We start from the raw sequence: 15,256 nt of genomic DNA, 5'->3' as shown, positions 1-15,256 counted from the left end.
ACTTACGGTGGAGAAGGTGCTGTGGTTGACTTACGGTGGAGAGGGTGCAGTGGTTGACTTACGGTGGAGAAGGTGCTGTGGTTGACTTACGGTGGAGAGGGTGCAGTGGTTGACTTACGGTGGAGAAGGTGCTGTGGTTGACTTACGGTGGAGAGGGTGCAGTGGTTGACTTACGGTGGAGAGGGTGCTGTGGTTGACTTACGGTGGAGAAGGTGCTGTGGTTGACTTACGGTGGAGAGGGTGCAGTGGTCCGTGTCCTCGCTGGCGAACAGCTTGGCGTCCTTGTTGAACACAGCCATCGCCTTCAGCATGAAGGTGACAAACAGCTGGATGTGAATATAGTTCCTGGCACAGCGAAGCCTCCTGGAAAGGACCACAAAACACAGTCAGGAATGGGGACCGCAGGGCAACCAAAAAAACACGGTCAGGAGTACTGGACAAGGGACCACATACACAAATCATGGTCATGACCAAGGACCAAACACACAAAACACAGTCAAGGTCAAGGACCAGACACACAAAACACGGTGAGGACAAAGGACCACACACATGAAATACGGTCAAGAGCATGAGGGGGGGAAAAAACAACAAAACGATCAAGATCAAACAATTGCCAACAGGAAGTGAGATTGAAGCTGCACAAGCAATCAACATAAAATAAAACCACGTCTCAACTGACACTTGAAAGACATTATTAAAATGAGGCCCACTAAAAAAGTTGCACAACAACAGGGAGGATTCAGATGCAGAAACAAGAGTTGGGGATGAGAGAGAGCGAGATGCATTCATTACACAGCTATAAGAACTTCATGACGGTGTTATCACAGGTCCCACCTGCATCGTTAAAGGTTTTTTAAATATAGCCATAGCATATCTATAGCACATTCTTGTCATGCTCGGCAAGAGCTCATATTTAGGTTTCTTAATAGATGCATAACTACAATGGTAGCATAGCGTCATCATTTATTGCTGTTCTCAAAAGTGTGCTTCTGTCATACCAGGGTTAGTGAATATGCCAAAAGGCCAAACCAAGTTTAGCAAATTATGCTGATATATAGCCTGTACTAGCCCCATTTCCCCCACAGACCAGTATAAGCCCACACTTACCGTATTCTCACTGAGGTCAATGGTGCATGGGGGAAATGGGGCTAGTTAAGATTGGTACGATAAATATGAGTTATTGCATAGCGTGACCCGAACGTGCCGTAGATATGCTATGGATATGTCATTAACGTTTAATTATGCCGTTGGGACCTGTTTTAACACGTTAATGAATTGCTTATTGTTGTGTCATAATTTCGCTATGGATATGTAGACAAAGTAAATCAGTTAAAAGGTTCAATAAAATTTAAAAAATAATTACCGGCGGGCTGGAGCGAGAGAGCAAACAAGACTGTGCTTGGCAGTAGCAGGTGTGCATTGTTGAGACTATACAGTTATACCACTTAGCATTAGCAAAGGTTTAGAGCATCTGCCCCTCTGATTATTACATTTCCAGCTCATCATACAATCCAAATGTCATGGGCTCTATATATCGCCATCCCCAATGTTTGAGCCCAGTCAGTTCCCTAATCACTCTGTCCAACACAACTCGCGAGCTAGCGCCCTTTACTGAAGAACGTTAGAATCACATCTGACAGGGCCAATGAACACTGTGTCTCACCGGAAGCCCCGCCTTCAACAGGTGATGAACCCTCATTCCTTCAATTCATCCGCTCTGCACCTCGTGCTGAGCAGAACCATTCACGCATTTCTTAAAAACAAACAAACATTGGAACACACGTTTTATCAGGCTTTACAACAACTTAACGGATGTAGCAGGGGATTGTTTGTAGCGCGCTGCTCATTGATCTATGTCGCAGAGCAGCTTCGCGAGTGTCAGTGAAGGTGACAGGTGTCAGGTGTCAGGTTTGGTGGGAAATACCTGGCACCGGCGTTAGCTGCAGTCAAGCACCGCTTGCCTCTTTTTCCAGACTTTGTCCATGAGCTTAGCGGGTTGGAGGCGCGGTCCCTGAACGAGGTCATAATGCTGCAGGTTTACCAGACTGAATAGTTGGCTGACGTGAGAGAGACGATTTCTCCTATGGTGTTGTTCGGCTCAGCCCTGGAGTATACTTTATGCAGTCTCGTTTTGAGGAGAAAAATAAGCAGGGGATCGGAGGACCTTTGCTGCTGCGGTGGCATTGTCTTCTAGAGGGTCTGCAGACAGAGTACATGCGGGTAAGCGGGCTGCGCTGGCTTCCTGGTGCAAACCCAAGACTGTTCCTGCTTGTCCTGTTTCACAAGAGCAGCGGCAGTCTGCTAGGCACAGGCACCATTTTGCTCCCAAGGATGACGTGAAAGCTGGTCCATCTACGGAGCGGGGAAGGCAGCAGCCCCCCATGCACCTAGCGCGATGAGAATGGAGGTGGCATGGTCCGCTCTCCAGATGTTTGCTTGACAAAAGTACCCCCAAGTGGCACGGCCAACCAGGGTATGTAACTGGTAGCCGAAGTCCCCAAACCCAGAGTGAACCTGGCTTCAGGCAAATGTCAGTACTTAAACACACTGTTTCACGGTGTTCACGGGTGTCAATAGTGTCGTCTCCTCCACATGTGAGCTTAATAAAAAAGTCCCGTCAGACACTTGGTTGTTGAGAGTGGTGGAAATTTTAAAAAGGCATGGAAAATGACCAAATTCTCCCAGTCCGCCCCTTCAGATGGAGACTTACAGGAGACTTGCTGTCTGTGTCGACCAATGGCGTGCATGAGCAGTGTCACCCTGGATGATGCGAATCGTGACGTCGGGGTATAGGCTACAGTTTGTTGTGCGTCCCTCACGATTTTACGACGTCATTACTTCGACTGTTCCCGAGGCCTCAGCGCCGTTTTGAGAGAGGAGATTTCTTCCCTTCTCCAGAAAGCAGGTAATCCAAGTGGTTTCTATGTCAGATGCCCAAAACCGCTGGTACAACCGGAAATTCTCTGGTTCCCAAAAGGGGTAGGACTTTGCATCCCATTTTGGACCTGCATGCCCTAAACAAGCACCACGGGGTCTACAAATTCAGAATGCTCACGAACATTCGGATGTTACAGTCAGTGCGCCCGGGCGTTTGGTTCACCACCCATCAACCTGAAGGACACCTACTTTCATGTTGCACTATATTTCCATCACAGAAAGTTCCTGAGGTTCTGATTCAAGGCTGCAGCCTATGGTTTCTGGTCCTCACTTTCAGGCTTTCCGTCTCGCCACGCAAGTTGTGGAGGCGGGTATGGCACCTATGCAGTGTCTGGGGCTCAGGATATTGGACTATCTGGACAATTGGCTGGTGGAAGCAGAGTCGATGGAGATGGTTTCCCATGTTCAGTCTGTCTGGTACAAGCATTATGTATGTACATCGAGTGGAGCAGGAGTGAAAAACTTCTTGTCGGTCTTGCTAATCTGGCTCTGGCATATGACAGCAAAAGTCAGGAATTACCAAACCTCACTTCCCGGGACACACCATAATTTTCTGTAAACAAATCTGTGTACCCAGATGCAATGCAATGCATAGTAAATTTACTGTTGAAGGAAAAGCCTCTTTATAATTTGCGATGTGGTATAGGCAACACTTAAGCAGAGGTGCTTTTAGGATTTCCACACACAGGGAACATTTGTTAGCAGGATTAGATTTTTTTTATTTTTAAAAACACTTTTCATGCAATTCTACATCAGTGACATGATAGAAGACATACAATTAATATTTTTTAGCAATACACAAATGACCAAAATGAGTGGCTACTCTGACATTGACAAACTGAGATCAATCTGCTCTCGATTTTCAAACAAAGTTGTCATCAATGCAAAAGTTGGCTACTTCGAAATATAAAATATATTTTCATTTGTTTAACACTTTTTTGGTTACTTCATGATTCCATATGTGTTATTTCATAGTTTTAATGTCTTCACTATTATTCTACAATATATAAAACAGTACAAATAATGAAAAACCCTGGAATGAGTAGGTGTGTCTAAACTTTTGACTGGTACTGTAGTTAGCTAGCTAGATAATGAACTAAGTGTAAAACGCAGCTAGCTAGCTAACCAACTAGGCAGTTATCAAAGATACTCACTCGGTAACTTACCATACTTTTCTGACCAACTAGACATTACTTTAGCCACCATCGGCCACCTCCTTCTTGCCTACTCCCGTCTATATGGCTGTAGTAGGGTGCTTCATTGTCAAAAGAAACCTTGAGCCGGTGGCTCAGCATTCCAAATGTATTCACCTGAATCTACGTCAAGCCTGGACAATGTTCTATTTCATATTTATATGGTGCGCATGCAGCCCAGAAGTATATAAATCGTTTATATCATCAATTTACTGTCAGATTGAAGAACAAAAAAGTGACATAACAGATTCATACATATACAGTGCCTTGCAAAAGTATTTATCCCTCTAGGTGTTTTTCCTATTTTGTTGCATTACAACCTGTAATTGAACATTTCTGGGGGGGGGGTTCATGTAATGGACATATACAAAATAGTCCAAATTGGTGAAGTGAAGTCTGCAACACCACTAAGCAAGGGGCACCATGAAGACCAATTAGCTCTCCAAACAGGTCAGGGACAAAGTTGTGGAGAAGTACGGATCAGGGTTGGGTTATAAAAAAATATCATCCCACGGAGCACCATTAAATCCACTATTAAAAAATGGAAAGAATATGGCACTACAATAAACCTGCCAAAGAGAGGGTCGCCCACCAAAACTCACGGACCAGGCAAGGAGGGCATTAATCAGAGAGGCAACAAAGATATCAAATATAACCCTGAAGGAGCTGCAAAGCTCCACATCGGAGATTGGAGTATCTATCCATAGGACCACTTTAAGCCGTACACTCCACAGTTTAAATAAAAAAATGAGCAAACACATTTGGTGTTTGCCAAAAGGCATATAGGAAACTCCCCAAACATGTGGAAGAAGGTATTCTAGTCAGATGAGACTAAAATTGAGCTTTTTGGCAATGAAGGAAAACGCTATGTCTGGCACTAACCCAACACCGCTCATCACCCCGAGAACACTATCACCACAGTGAAGCATGGTGGTGGCAGCATCATGCTGTGGGGATGTTTTTCCCATCGGCAGGGACTGGGAAACTGGTCAGAATTGAAGGAATGATGGCTGGAATCGCTTAGTCAAAGCCCAGACCTCAATCCAATTGTTAATCTGTGGTATGATTTAAAGATGGCTGTACACCAGTGGAACCCATCCAACTTAATGAAGCTGGAGCAGTTTTTTCTTGAAGAATGGGCAAATATCCCAGATGTGCCAAGCTTATTGAGACATACCCCAAGAGACTTGCAGCTGTAATTTCTGCAAACGGTGGCTCTACAAAGTATTGACTTGGGGGGTGAATAGTTATGCACACTCAAGTTTTTCTTTTACTTATTTTTTGTTTTTTTTGACAAGAAAAAATATTTTGCATCTTCAAAGTGGTAGGCATGTTGTGTAAATCAAATGTTACAAACCCTCAAAAATGTCCATTTTAATTCCAGGTTGTAAGGCAACAAAATATGAAAAATGCCAAGGGGGGTGAATACTTTCGCAAGCCACTGTACGCACTACTTATTATTGTTTGGGGGGGGGGTTAAGGTAAAACATGGCCTTTAAGAGTATTTTGATGCACCCGTGCATGCATCTAAGTAACATAATAAAACAAATTCCTATCAAAATCCGTTAGTTTAAGCTAGAGATATCAGGTTTTTGCATGGCCTTTTTTTCTGAGCCTGTAGGATGTGAAATCTGAAACCACTTGAATCTGGGATGTCCCTCCAAACATTTCATTTGCTCTTTCGACTGTCAATCAACTGGTCCTTCTGTAGCTCAGTTGGTAGAGCATGGCGCTTGTAACGCCAGGGTAGTGGGTTCGATCCCCGGGACCACCCATACGTAGAATATATGCACACATGACTGTAAGTCGCTTTGGATAAAAGCGTCTGCTAAATGGCATATATTTATTATTTTTATCATATATTTTAACTCCTGGCTGAACCCTACATCACAGCCACTGACGAAGCACATGCTGCAATCGTTACATCATAGCACAATACATCAAATATATATATTTTTTTCATATATTTTAACATATTTGTACTGTGTACTTGAGCTTATGTCCTCAAAAGTGACTACACCTCAGCAATATATAACTATTTTGACCAGAAAGGTGATTTTGAACATTTATTTGAGTATTCAACATTACAATAAATGTTTTTTTTTGGGGGGGGGGATTACGCAGATTACATTCTATGAAGGTATCTTTACTTTACTTCATACTAAAGTATGAAAATTGGGTACTTTTCCCACCACATGACATATAAAATACATACAATGGGCTTCAGCCCCGGTAAACCCATGTCTTGCCCCGGTAAGCCCCTGCATTACTCCAGACCTGCTTTAGAGAATGCTAATGCTCAGTTAGACACATCTCAGCAACATAAAAGCTGTTAGTATTTCAACCCCACAAAATATGCATCAAAGCCGAACTGAAATCTTATCAGAAACATGTTGGGTCGTTTTCACAGAAAAATATTTCACAAGTGTTTGGGGGGGGGGGAGTTATCTTCCCGGTCCCTAAATGTCTTCGCGCCATGAAAGAAGCAGAGATGACAGAGACAACTTTACCAATGTAAACTAGATTAAAGCATCAATTTATGGTATTCTGGTGAGCAAGGGTTAATTTAGTCTTCTAGGACAACATATGACAGAAGTGAAGCTGCATGTATCTAATTATAGACGAGTTGACTAACAAATAGCCTATCAAAATGTCTGAATTTATAAGCAGAAACATATCTAAATCCCACAAAATATATCCTGCACCCCCTGACAAAAAATATTTTATTAGCCTGCATGGTCAATCCATACAGCATTTAATGTGTTGCGGCCTCTGCAGAAGGAAGAACATTCATACTTCTTGCGCTTCTCTGAACAGAGCAGAACTGTTGTGAAGGAAGAAGTCAAGTAAGTAGGTTTCAGGACCTCCTGCCCCCAACTACCGTCAACCAATCATGTCAATGCGGAGCTACACAGAGCCCTCCGCATTGTTACAAAATGTGGGTGGTTTACGGCGATGAGGTATAGAGCTCGATTTGGCCTGTCACAAGTCTCCGGAGGCTTCGAAAGTGAGTGACACCTTCCATACTGAGCCTCCGGACCACATTGCCAGATCAAGCATAAATTGCCTCAGATTTGAATTTTATCACATATCGTCAGACGGTCGTGGATTGCTTATTAGCAATTGCGGGCGGAAAAAACAGCTGACCCGCTCACCACTAGTAGGCGCCCACTCCACCAGGGGTCTGGTGGCATCTTGGGCAGAGATATTTGTGGCGAGTTGGGCATCACCACACATTTTTATGAGGTTTTATCGCTTGGATGTCACTACCCCCAGTGCAGCCTCCTGCCCACAGTGTGTTTATGGCTCTGGCAGCAGATTAAACAATACTGCAGGTTTTCCTGTCCAGTTGCAACTCTGGGTGGTCTGCCATGGACCATTTTGGTTGGTGTTGCTGGGGTCGTCTTGCGGCGTGATGTCATGTACCCATTGCGGTGTTGTACAGAGCTGAAAGGGAACGAAGTTATGACTAACTACTGTTCCCTGCAGGGCTGAAACAAGGTACAACACCCGTTCGGCCTGTGCCGCCAGTTCTGGTCTCGGTGAAGAGGTACTGAATTGAAGGAATTAATCCGTATCTCGGGTTAATCACCTGTGTAAAACAAGGATTCCGGTGAGGCACAGTGTTCATTGGCTTTGTCAGGCGTGATTAGTTTGTTCTTCAAAATAGGGCGATATTTAAAATAAATACAATATAGAATGGCACAGCTGTAAAACATTATCCTAAATATAAACCATACATTTAGTGAATACCATTGGTGTTTAATATGATGGTTTCAGTATGAAATATCCTCTTTAATATTATTTAAACAATATGGACAATATGGACCCAGAAATAAAAAAAGACATATAAATTACCAGCAAGTTACTATAGATTGCCATCGATTTGTTTGTTAATTACCAATGACTGCAGATTCCGGCAACTTTGCAACCCTAGTCATAACTGTACGATACAAAACACCATTCTCTTTTACCTTCATTAATTAAAGAGACTCCCTTTCATTTGGTACGAGGCAGAGAGAGAGAGAGAGCCAGAGCGAGAGAGACAGCAAATCACAATCTATGGATTTGTCCTTTCAGAGTGCCCACATGTTTGATTAGATTAGACTGCAAAAAAATGTCTGGAGGGAGAGGAGGGAGGAGAGGATGAGAGATGAGAGGAGGAGAGATGAGAGGAGGGAGAGAAGATGAAGGAGGAGAGGAGGAGAGATGAGAGGAGGGAGAGAAGATGCGGGAGGAAAGCGTGCTAGACATTCACTCAACAGGATCGTCTGAAACCAACATAGGTGTAGCGGGGAGAAATGGAGTGCCATTGTCCCTCATTAGTGACAGGGGTCCTAGGCTTCACCCCTATGATAAAATGGACAGAATACAGCACAGAGCTGCAGAACGGCAAACTATAGGTTTTCTTAGTCTGAGAAGAAGTGTCGGTTACCTCTTTATAAGGATCTGATCACATCTCTACTTCTGTTAGTTCAAGTTATATTGAGAAATCTTTCATTTGACTAATATACAGTTGAAGTCGGAAGTTTACATACACTTGTGTTGGAGTCATTAAAACTCGTTGTTCAACCACTCCATAAATTTCTTGTTAACAAACTATAGTTTTGGCAAGTCAGTTAGGACATCTACTTTCTGCATAACACAAGTCATTTTTCCAACAATTGTTTACAGACAGATTAATTCACTGTATCACAATTCCAGTGGGTCAGAAGTTTACATACACCAAATCAAATTTATTTGTCACATACACATGGTTAGCAGATGTTAATGCGAGTGTAGCGAAATGTTTGTGCTTCTAGTTCCAACAATGCAGTAATAACCAACAAGTAATCTAACCTAACAATTTCAAAACTACTACCTTATACACACAAGTGTAAAGGGATAAAGAATATGTACATAAAGATATATGAATGAGTGATGGTACAGAACGGCATAGGCAAGATGCAGTATATGGTATTCAGTACAGTATATACATATGAGATGAGTAATGTAGAGTATGTAAACAAAAGTGGCATAGTTTAAAGTGGCTAGTGATACATAAAGATGCAGTAGATGATATAGAGTACAGTATATACATATACATATGAGATGAGTAATGTAGGGTATAATGTAAACATTATATTAAGTAGCATTGTTTAAAGTGGCTAGTGATATATTTTACATCAATTAGTTGACTGTGCCTTTAAACAGCTTGGAAAATTCCAGAAAATCATGTCATGGCTTTAGAAGCTTCTGATAGGCTAATTGACATAATTTGAGTCAATTGGAGGTGTACTTGTGGATGTATTTCAAGGTCTACCTTTAAACTCAGTGCCTCTGCTTAACAACATGGGAAAATCAAAAGAAATCAGCCAAGACCTCAGAAAAACAATTGTAGACCTCCACAAGTCTGGTTCATCCTTGGGAGCAATTTCCAAACGCAAGGAGGTACCACGTTCACCTGTACAAACAATAGTGTGCAAGTATAAACACCATGGGACCACGCAGCCGTCATACCGCTCAGGAAGGAGACACGTTCTGTCTCCTAGCAGCCCTCCTAGAGATGAACATACTTTGGTGCAAAAAGTGCAAATCAATCGCAGAACAACAGCAAAGGACCTTGTGACAATGCTGACGTAAACACGTACAAAAGTATCTATATCCACAGTAAAACGAGTCCTATATCGACATAACCTGAAAGGCCGCTCAGCAAGGAAGAAACCACTGCTCCAAAACCAACATAAAAAAGCCAGACTACGGCTCACAACTGCACATGGTGACGAAGATCGTACTTTTTGGAGAAATGTCCTCTGGTCTGATGAAATAAAAATATAACCGTTTTGCCATAATGACCATCGTTCTGTTTGGAGGAAAAAGGGGGAGGCTTGCAAGCCGAAGAACACCATCCCAACCGTGAAGCACGGGGGTGGCAGCATCGTGTTGTGGTGGTACTTTGCAGCAGGAGGGACTGGCACTCTTCACAAAATATATGGCATCATGAGGATGGAAATTATGTGGATATATTGAAGCAACGTCTCAAGACATCAGTCTGGAAGTTAAAGCTTGGTCGCAAATGGGTCTTCCAAATGGACAATGACCCCAAGCATACTTCCAAAATGGCCTAAGGACAACAAAGTCAAGGTATTTGAGGGGTCATCACAAAGCCCTGACCTCAATCCTATAGAAAATATGTGGGCAGAACTGAAAAAGTGTGTGCGAGCAAGGAGGCCTACAAACCTGACTCAGTTACACCAGCTCTGTCAGGAGGAATGGGCCAAAATTCACCCAACTTATTGTGGGAAGCTTAAACTTCTGACCCACTGGGAATGTGATGAAAGAAATAAAAGCTGAAATAAATCATTCTCTCTACTATTATTCTGACATTTCACATTCTTAAAATAAAGTGGTAATCCTAACTGACCTAAAACAAGGATTTTTTACTAGGATTAAATGTCAGGAATTGTGAAAAACTGAGTTTAAATGTATTTGGCTAAGCTGTATGTAAACTTCCGACTTCAACTGTAATTTCTGTGGGTGGACCATGGAAAATCATGTGGAATCTGGAACTGTTCCAGCCGTTCTTCATCCCAATTAATCAATTAATTAATCAACAAATCAATCACCTGGTACACCAGGTTACAACCTTTGACCTCCACCTACCTGAAGAGCAGCAGAATCACCACGGCGATGGACAGGAAGAACAGGGAGGTGCCGTAGCCAATGGAGTAGATCAGCTTCACCGTGGCAAAGTATGACTCCTGCATGGTTTTCACATACAGAGAAGTAGACATCACAGTTTCAGAGTAGCAGTGCTGATCTAGGATCAGGTCTGACCGTGTGCCCTATCCATATAAATGTTATTCATTATGAACTAAAAGGCCAAACTGATCCTACACCAGCATTACAACTTTGACTGTAAATATGGGCCCAGTTTCCTGCAAAAGTTGGCATTTATAAAAAACGTAACTTTTCCTTACCTCCACGCAAACTGTAGAGCTTGTGTACGTACATTTTCTTGTGGTCTAGGTATTATATGGCAAGCAGACAAGTAAATATTTTGTGCAAATGGGGGATATGATGACAGGCTTATCGAGAAAGAAATATTTAAAAACGGGAAAACAAAATGCAGGTGTTTACCGTTATAAGAAATGCAAAAATGTGTTTTATTTTTGGAGTTAAAAGAATTAGACTTGGAAATCTATTTCCTTTTTCTTTTGTTTTCATAACCACTGCAGAATACTTTTCTCACCTTTTCTGTCTGGGATGGGTTCATATTCCCGAAGTACCCATATAACAAAATACCATGCGCATCTCTCATTTAATTGTCCATAACAATTGTCCATAGTTTTTTCTTTCAGAAACTGTCACAGTCCTTTGCCAAATACAGTATAAAGTTGTTGCACAAGATTAAAACATTCTGCCAACATCTCCAAAAACATTTTATCAAATGTGCCATCGCTCTTTCGTTTAAATATTACTATGGCCTAAATACAATAGTTTCAAATTATACCGCAAATAAAGGGAGTTATTGTCACCATAAAAGGTGAATGGAGGAAGAGTTATAATGCTTGTTCCTGAACGCACAGTATTAGGATGGATCTTACTGGTAACGGGCATGCAAATGTGATGCACCATGTTTAAAAATCTCAATCTTTTGAGACGTTCGTATCCTTTGCACTCAGATATATAGTGTGACATGAACAAAACATTTGTAAATGAGGCCTCAGGACTTGTATTCATGGAGCCTCTCATAGTATGAGTGCTGATCTAGGATCAATTCTGCCTTTTAAACCCTGCTAACTGTCTCTTTATCATATCACTATTCATGACTCATACAAGTGATTCGTCATAACATACTCCGCTCATGTCTACCGAACCAAAATTAGGCTATTCATGGTTGCCAATCACATCGTGTCTTCATGGAACATGGTTGCCAATCACATCGTGTCTTCATGGAACATGGTTGCCAATCACATCGTGTCTTCATAGAACATGGTTGCCAATCACATCGTGTCTTCATGGAACATGGTTGCCAATCACATCGTGTCTTCATGGAACATGGTTGCCAATCACATCGTGTCTTCATGGAACATGGTTGAGCTTTCAACCGTGGTACTGATCATGTGAAGATACAAAACTCCAAGCCAAATCCTCTAGTCTGGTTTACCAGGATGATCCACTAGACAAACAAAATACTACTAAATATCCATCCTCACTCTTTAAAAAATGATAGAAATGTATTTATTACTAAGCTATAAAATTATACACAATTGAGTGACATTTAGATATGGATAGACTCTCCAAATCGTTATTGTTCCAAATAACTATATCCTTCCAGAATTTAAATTACATGGTCATTACATTCCGTTGAAATCAAATTCCAATAAATATATAAAAAAACGGGAGACAATTACATATGAATAGACTCTCCAAATCGTTATTAGTCGGTCGCTGAAATGACATGGGTATATTTCACTTAAATTGACTACTCAAATCGGTTGTGAGTAAAAGCTAATATCTAAATTTAACAATGGATACTCAACCATCCGCCAACAACCCCTTCATTCGTTTTTATGTGTGCCATAATTGCACTTGATTCCAACATAGATTTACAGTACAGGCGAATGTAAGTCTGCCCTTCAACAGACTTCCCAACAGCAGGAAGCAATTTCATAAAGGTCAAATGTAGCATTTTTCAATTCAACGGTCTGCAACAGATGATAGTTGATTGCTTTTCTGGTGTCCAAACTTTAAATCCTGTCCACTAATATCATTTATGAAACACTCAAATGTCTATACATTTCCTCCAAGGACCAAATTAAGTCAGGGCTAAGGTTGCAAAGGGAGTGTATATTACTGGAAACTTTTTAAGTTTACCAGTAAACTACCAGAATTTTGGTAACTTTCAAGGATTTTATGTAATCTATCACAAGATATCTAGTAGCCCAGTTGGGTGCTTCAGATTATCACCGCTGTGATGTCATTATCGCTGGCCCTCTGTCTGTCCATAATCACATGTCAAATATAAAATATAAATAATTATCCTACATATAAACCGTCAACTTAGTGAATACCTTTGGAGTTTCAGTATGAAATATCCTTTCTATTTTTATTTACACACTTTTACTTATTTTACTATGTCAATATGTATTTGTTGTGACTGTTTTGGCATCATGAGTTGTAAAATAAAAAATAATTCAAAATAATTCCATTGTTGATTCAATTTTTTTCCATGAATTAGGCTATTTTCTCTTAAACCATATTGTCTATCTACAAAAACATGAATTCTATATATGAATACATATTTTTAAGTTATTCAAGTATAAATTACCAAAGTTACAATCGACTGCTATAGATTTTCTGTTAATTGCCTTATTTACTGAAGATTCCAGTAACTTTGCTAAATTACCGGTAGCTTTGCAACCCAAGTCAGGGCTCACTTCCCTTAGTAAACAGTAGGAATCAAGCTAGGGCGATTGTAGTCCATGGCTATGGGTAAAATGTTCTTGCATGCTCCTGTGAATGATTTCAGATCAAGATGCATTTGGCACTGTTCCAAACCAAATACTGTCAAAACACATTGATACAGCCGCAGTTCAGTCGATTGCATTGACAGACCACAGCTGTAAAGCTATTGTTAGTAAAAACAGTATACTGCAGATGCTCATAATGACCCCCTGACCTTATCACATGACCCTTCTCTCTCTCACCTCTGGAATGTGAATGTTGTCATCCACACTACAGGCTATGTGGTACGGGGGGAAGGGTTGAGACCATCCGTTGCTAGTGCAGTTTCGGCTGACTAACCCTGCTGAGGTAGAGGTCAAAGGTTAGGAGTCACCTATGATGAGAAACAGAAGCACTATGAGGGGCTGGACTACGGGCTGTCAGTCACTGCGACTGACAGGGATTGAAAGCCAGTGGAAAACGGACAGAGAGAATTACTGTAAAAGAGTAAAGCATAACATAGTACCTGTATGTCATTGTATATTATATGTATACTTTATACAGTACATCGTGGTATCTCCACCCACACACACGTTCCCCCCTGCCCTTTACTGTGACAAATGTCAACTGCACCTGTGTTATTCCCAAAAAGAGAGAAGACAGCAGGGCAGGCCATGTGGAATGTCTCCCCAACCGCAGCATTTGGCCAACACACCACAGAGTCCCAGAACGCTAGACAACCTTCAGGAGAGAGAGTGAGAATAAGAGAGGGAGAGAGACAGAGCCAGAGAGGGAAGGATAGAGTGCGAAAGAGACACAGATGAGAGAGACGGAGATAAAGGTGATGTATGGTCTACTCAGTTACCTGTACATTTCTGTAAGAAAAGGTACAGTATGTTACCATGAATTCCAAAGCAACTTTGGTTTAGCAGTACATTACTGTAAATGTACAGTGATCAGTGGTGGCTGCTGAGTGGAGGATGGCATCAACACACATGGAAACCATGTGTTCAATGTATTTGATACAATTCCACTTATTCCGCTCCAGCCATTCCCACGAGCCCATCCTCCTCAATTAAGGTGCCCCCAACATCCTGCGACAGCGACGTAATGTAAAACCAAAGTTTCTTCAGGAATTTACGGTGACATACTGTATCTTTGTACTGGCTGCCAGTAAGTTACCGTAAAAACAACAGGATTTTTTTCAGTGTACTTAATCGAAACCTAAACACAATACCAAGAATTGAATCTTGCTATAAATTACATACATACATACAGTTGAAGAAGTCGGAAGTTTACATACACCTTAGCCAAATGCATTTAAACTCAGTTTTTCACAATTCCTAACATTTAATTCTAGTAAAAAATCCCTGTTTTAGGTCAGTTAGGATCACCACCTTATTTTAAGAATGTGAAATGTCAGAATAATAGTACAGAGAATGATTTATTTCAGATTTTAATTCTTTATCACATTCCAAGTGGGTCAGAAGTTTATATACACTCAATTAGTATTTGGTAGCATTGCCTTTAAATTGTTTAACTTGGGTCAAACATTTCGGCTAACCTTTCACAAGCTTCCCACAATAAGTCGGGTGAATTTTGGCCCATTCCTCCTAACAGCGCTGGTGTAACTGAGTCAGGTTTGTAGGCTTCCTTGCTCAGACACGCTTTTTCAGTTCATCCCAACAAATGTTCTA

At 41.4% G+C, this 15,256-nt stretch overlaps 1 protein-coding gene across 1 annotated transcript in view; it reads right to left on the bottom strand.

Moving 5' to 3' along the window:
* The window catches only part of LOC123997827 (growth hormone-releasing hormone receptor-like), a 51,666-nt gene that overhangs the window by 16,633 nt on the left and 19,777 nt on the right, over nucleotides 1-15,256 (bottom strand). The window contains exons 3-6 of the mRNA XM_046302410.1: nucleotides 14,193-14,300; nucleotides 13,823-13,920; nucleotides 10,773-10,870; nucleotides 231-363 (exon numbers count right to left, since the gene is read on the bottom strand). Coding sequence (XP_046158366.1) covers nucleotides 231-363; nucleotides 10,773-10,870; nucleotides 13,823-13,920; nucleotides 14,193-14,300 — 437 coding nt within the window. The remainder of the gene's footprint in view (nucleotides 1-230; nucleotides 364-10,772; nucleotides 10,871-13,822; nucleotides 13,921-14,192; nucleotides 14,301-15,256) is intronic.

This window comes from Oncorhynchus gorbuscha, linkage group LG15, assembly GCF_021184085.1.
Source record: "Oncorhynchus gorbuscha isolate QuinsamMale2020 ecotype Even-year linkage group LG15, OgorEven_v1.0, whole genome shotgun sequence".
Lineage (NCBI taxonomy): Eukaryota > Metazoa > Chordata > Actinopteri > Salmoniformes > Salmonidae > Oncorhynchus > Oncorhynchus gorbuscha.
Note: the sequence above shows the minus strand (reverse complement) of the source record. Positions and strands in the feature narration are given on the sequence as shown.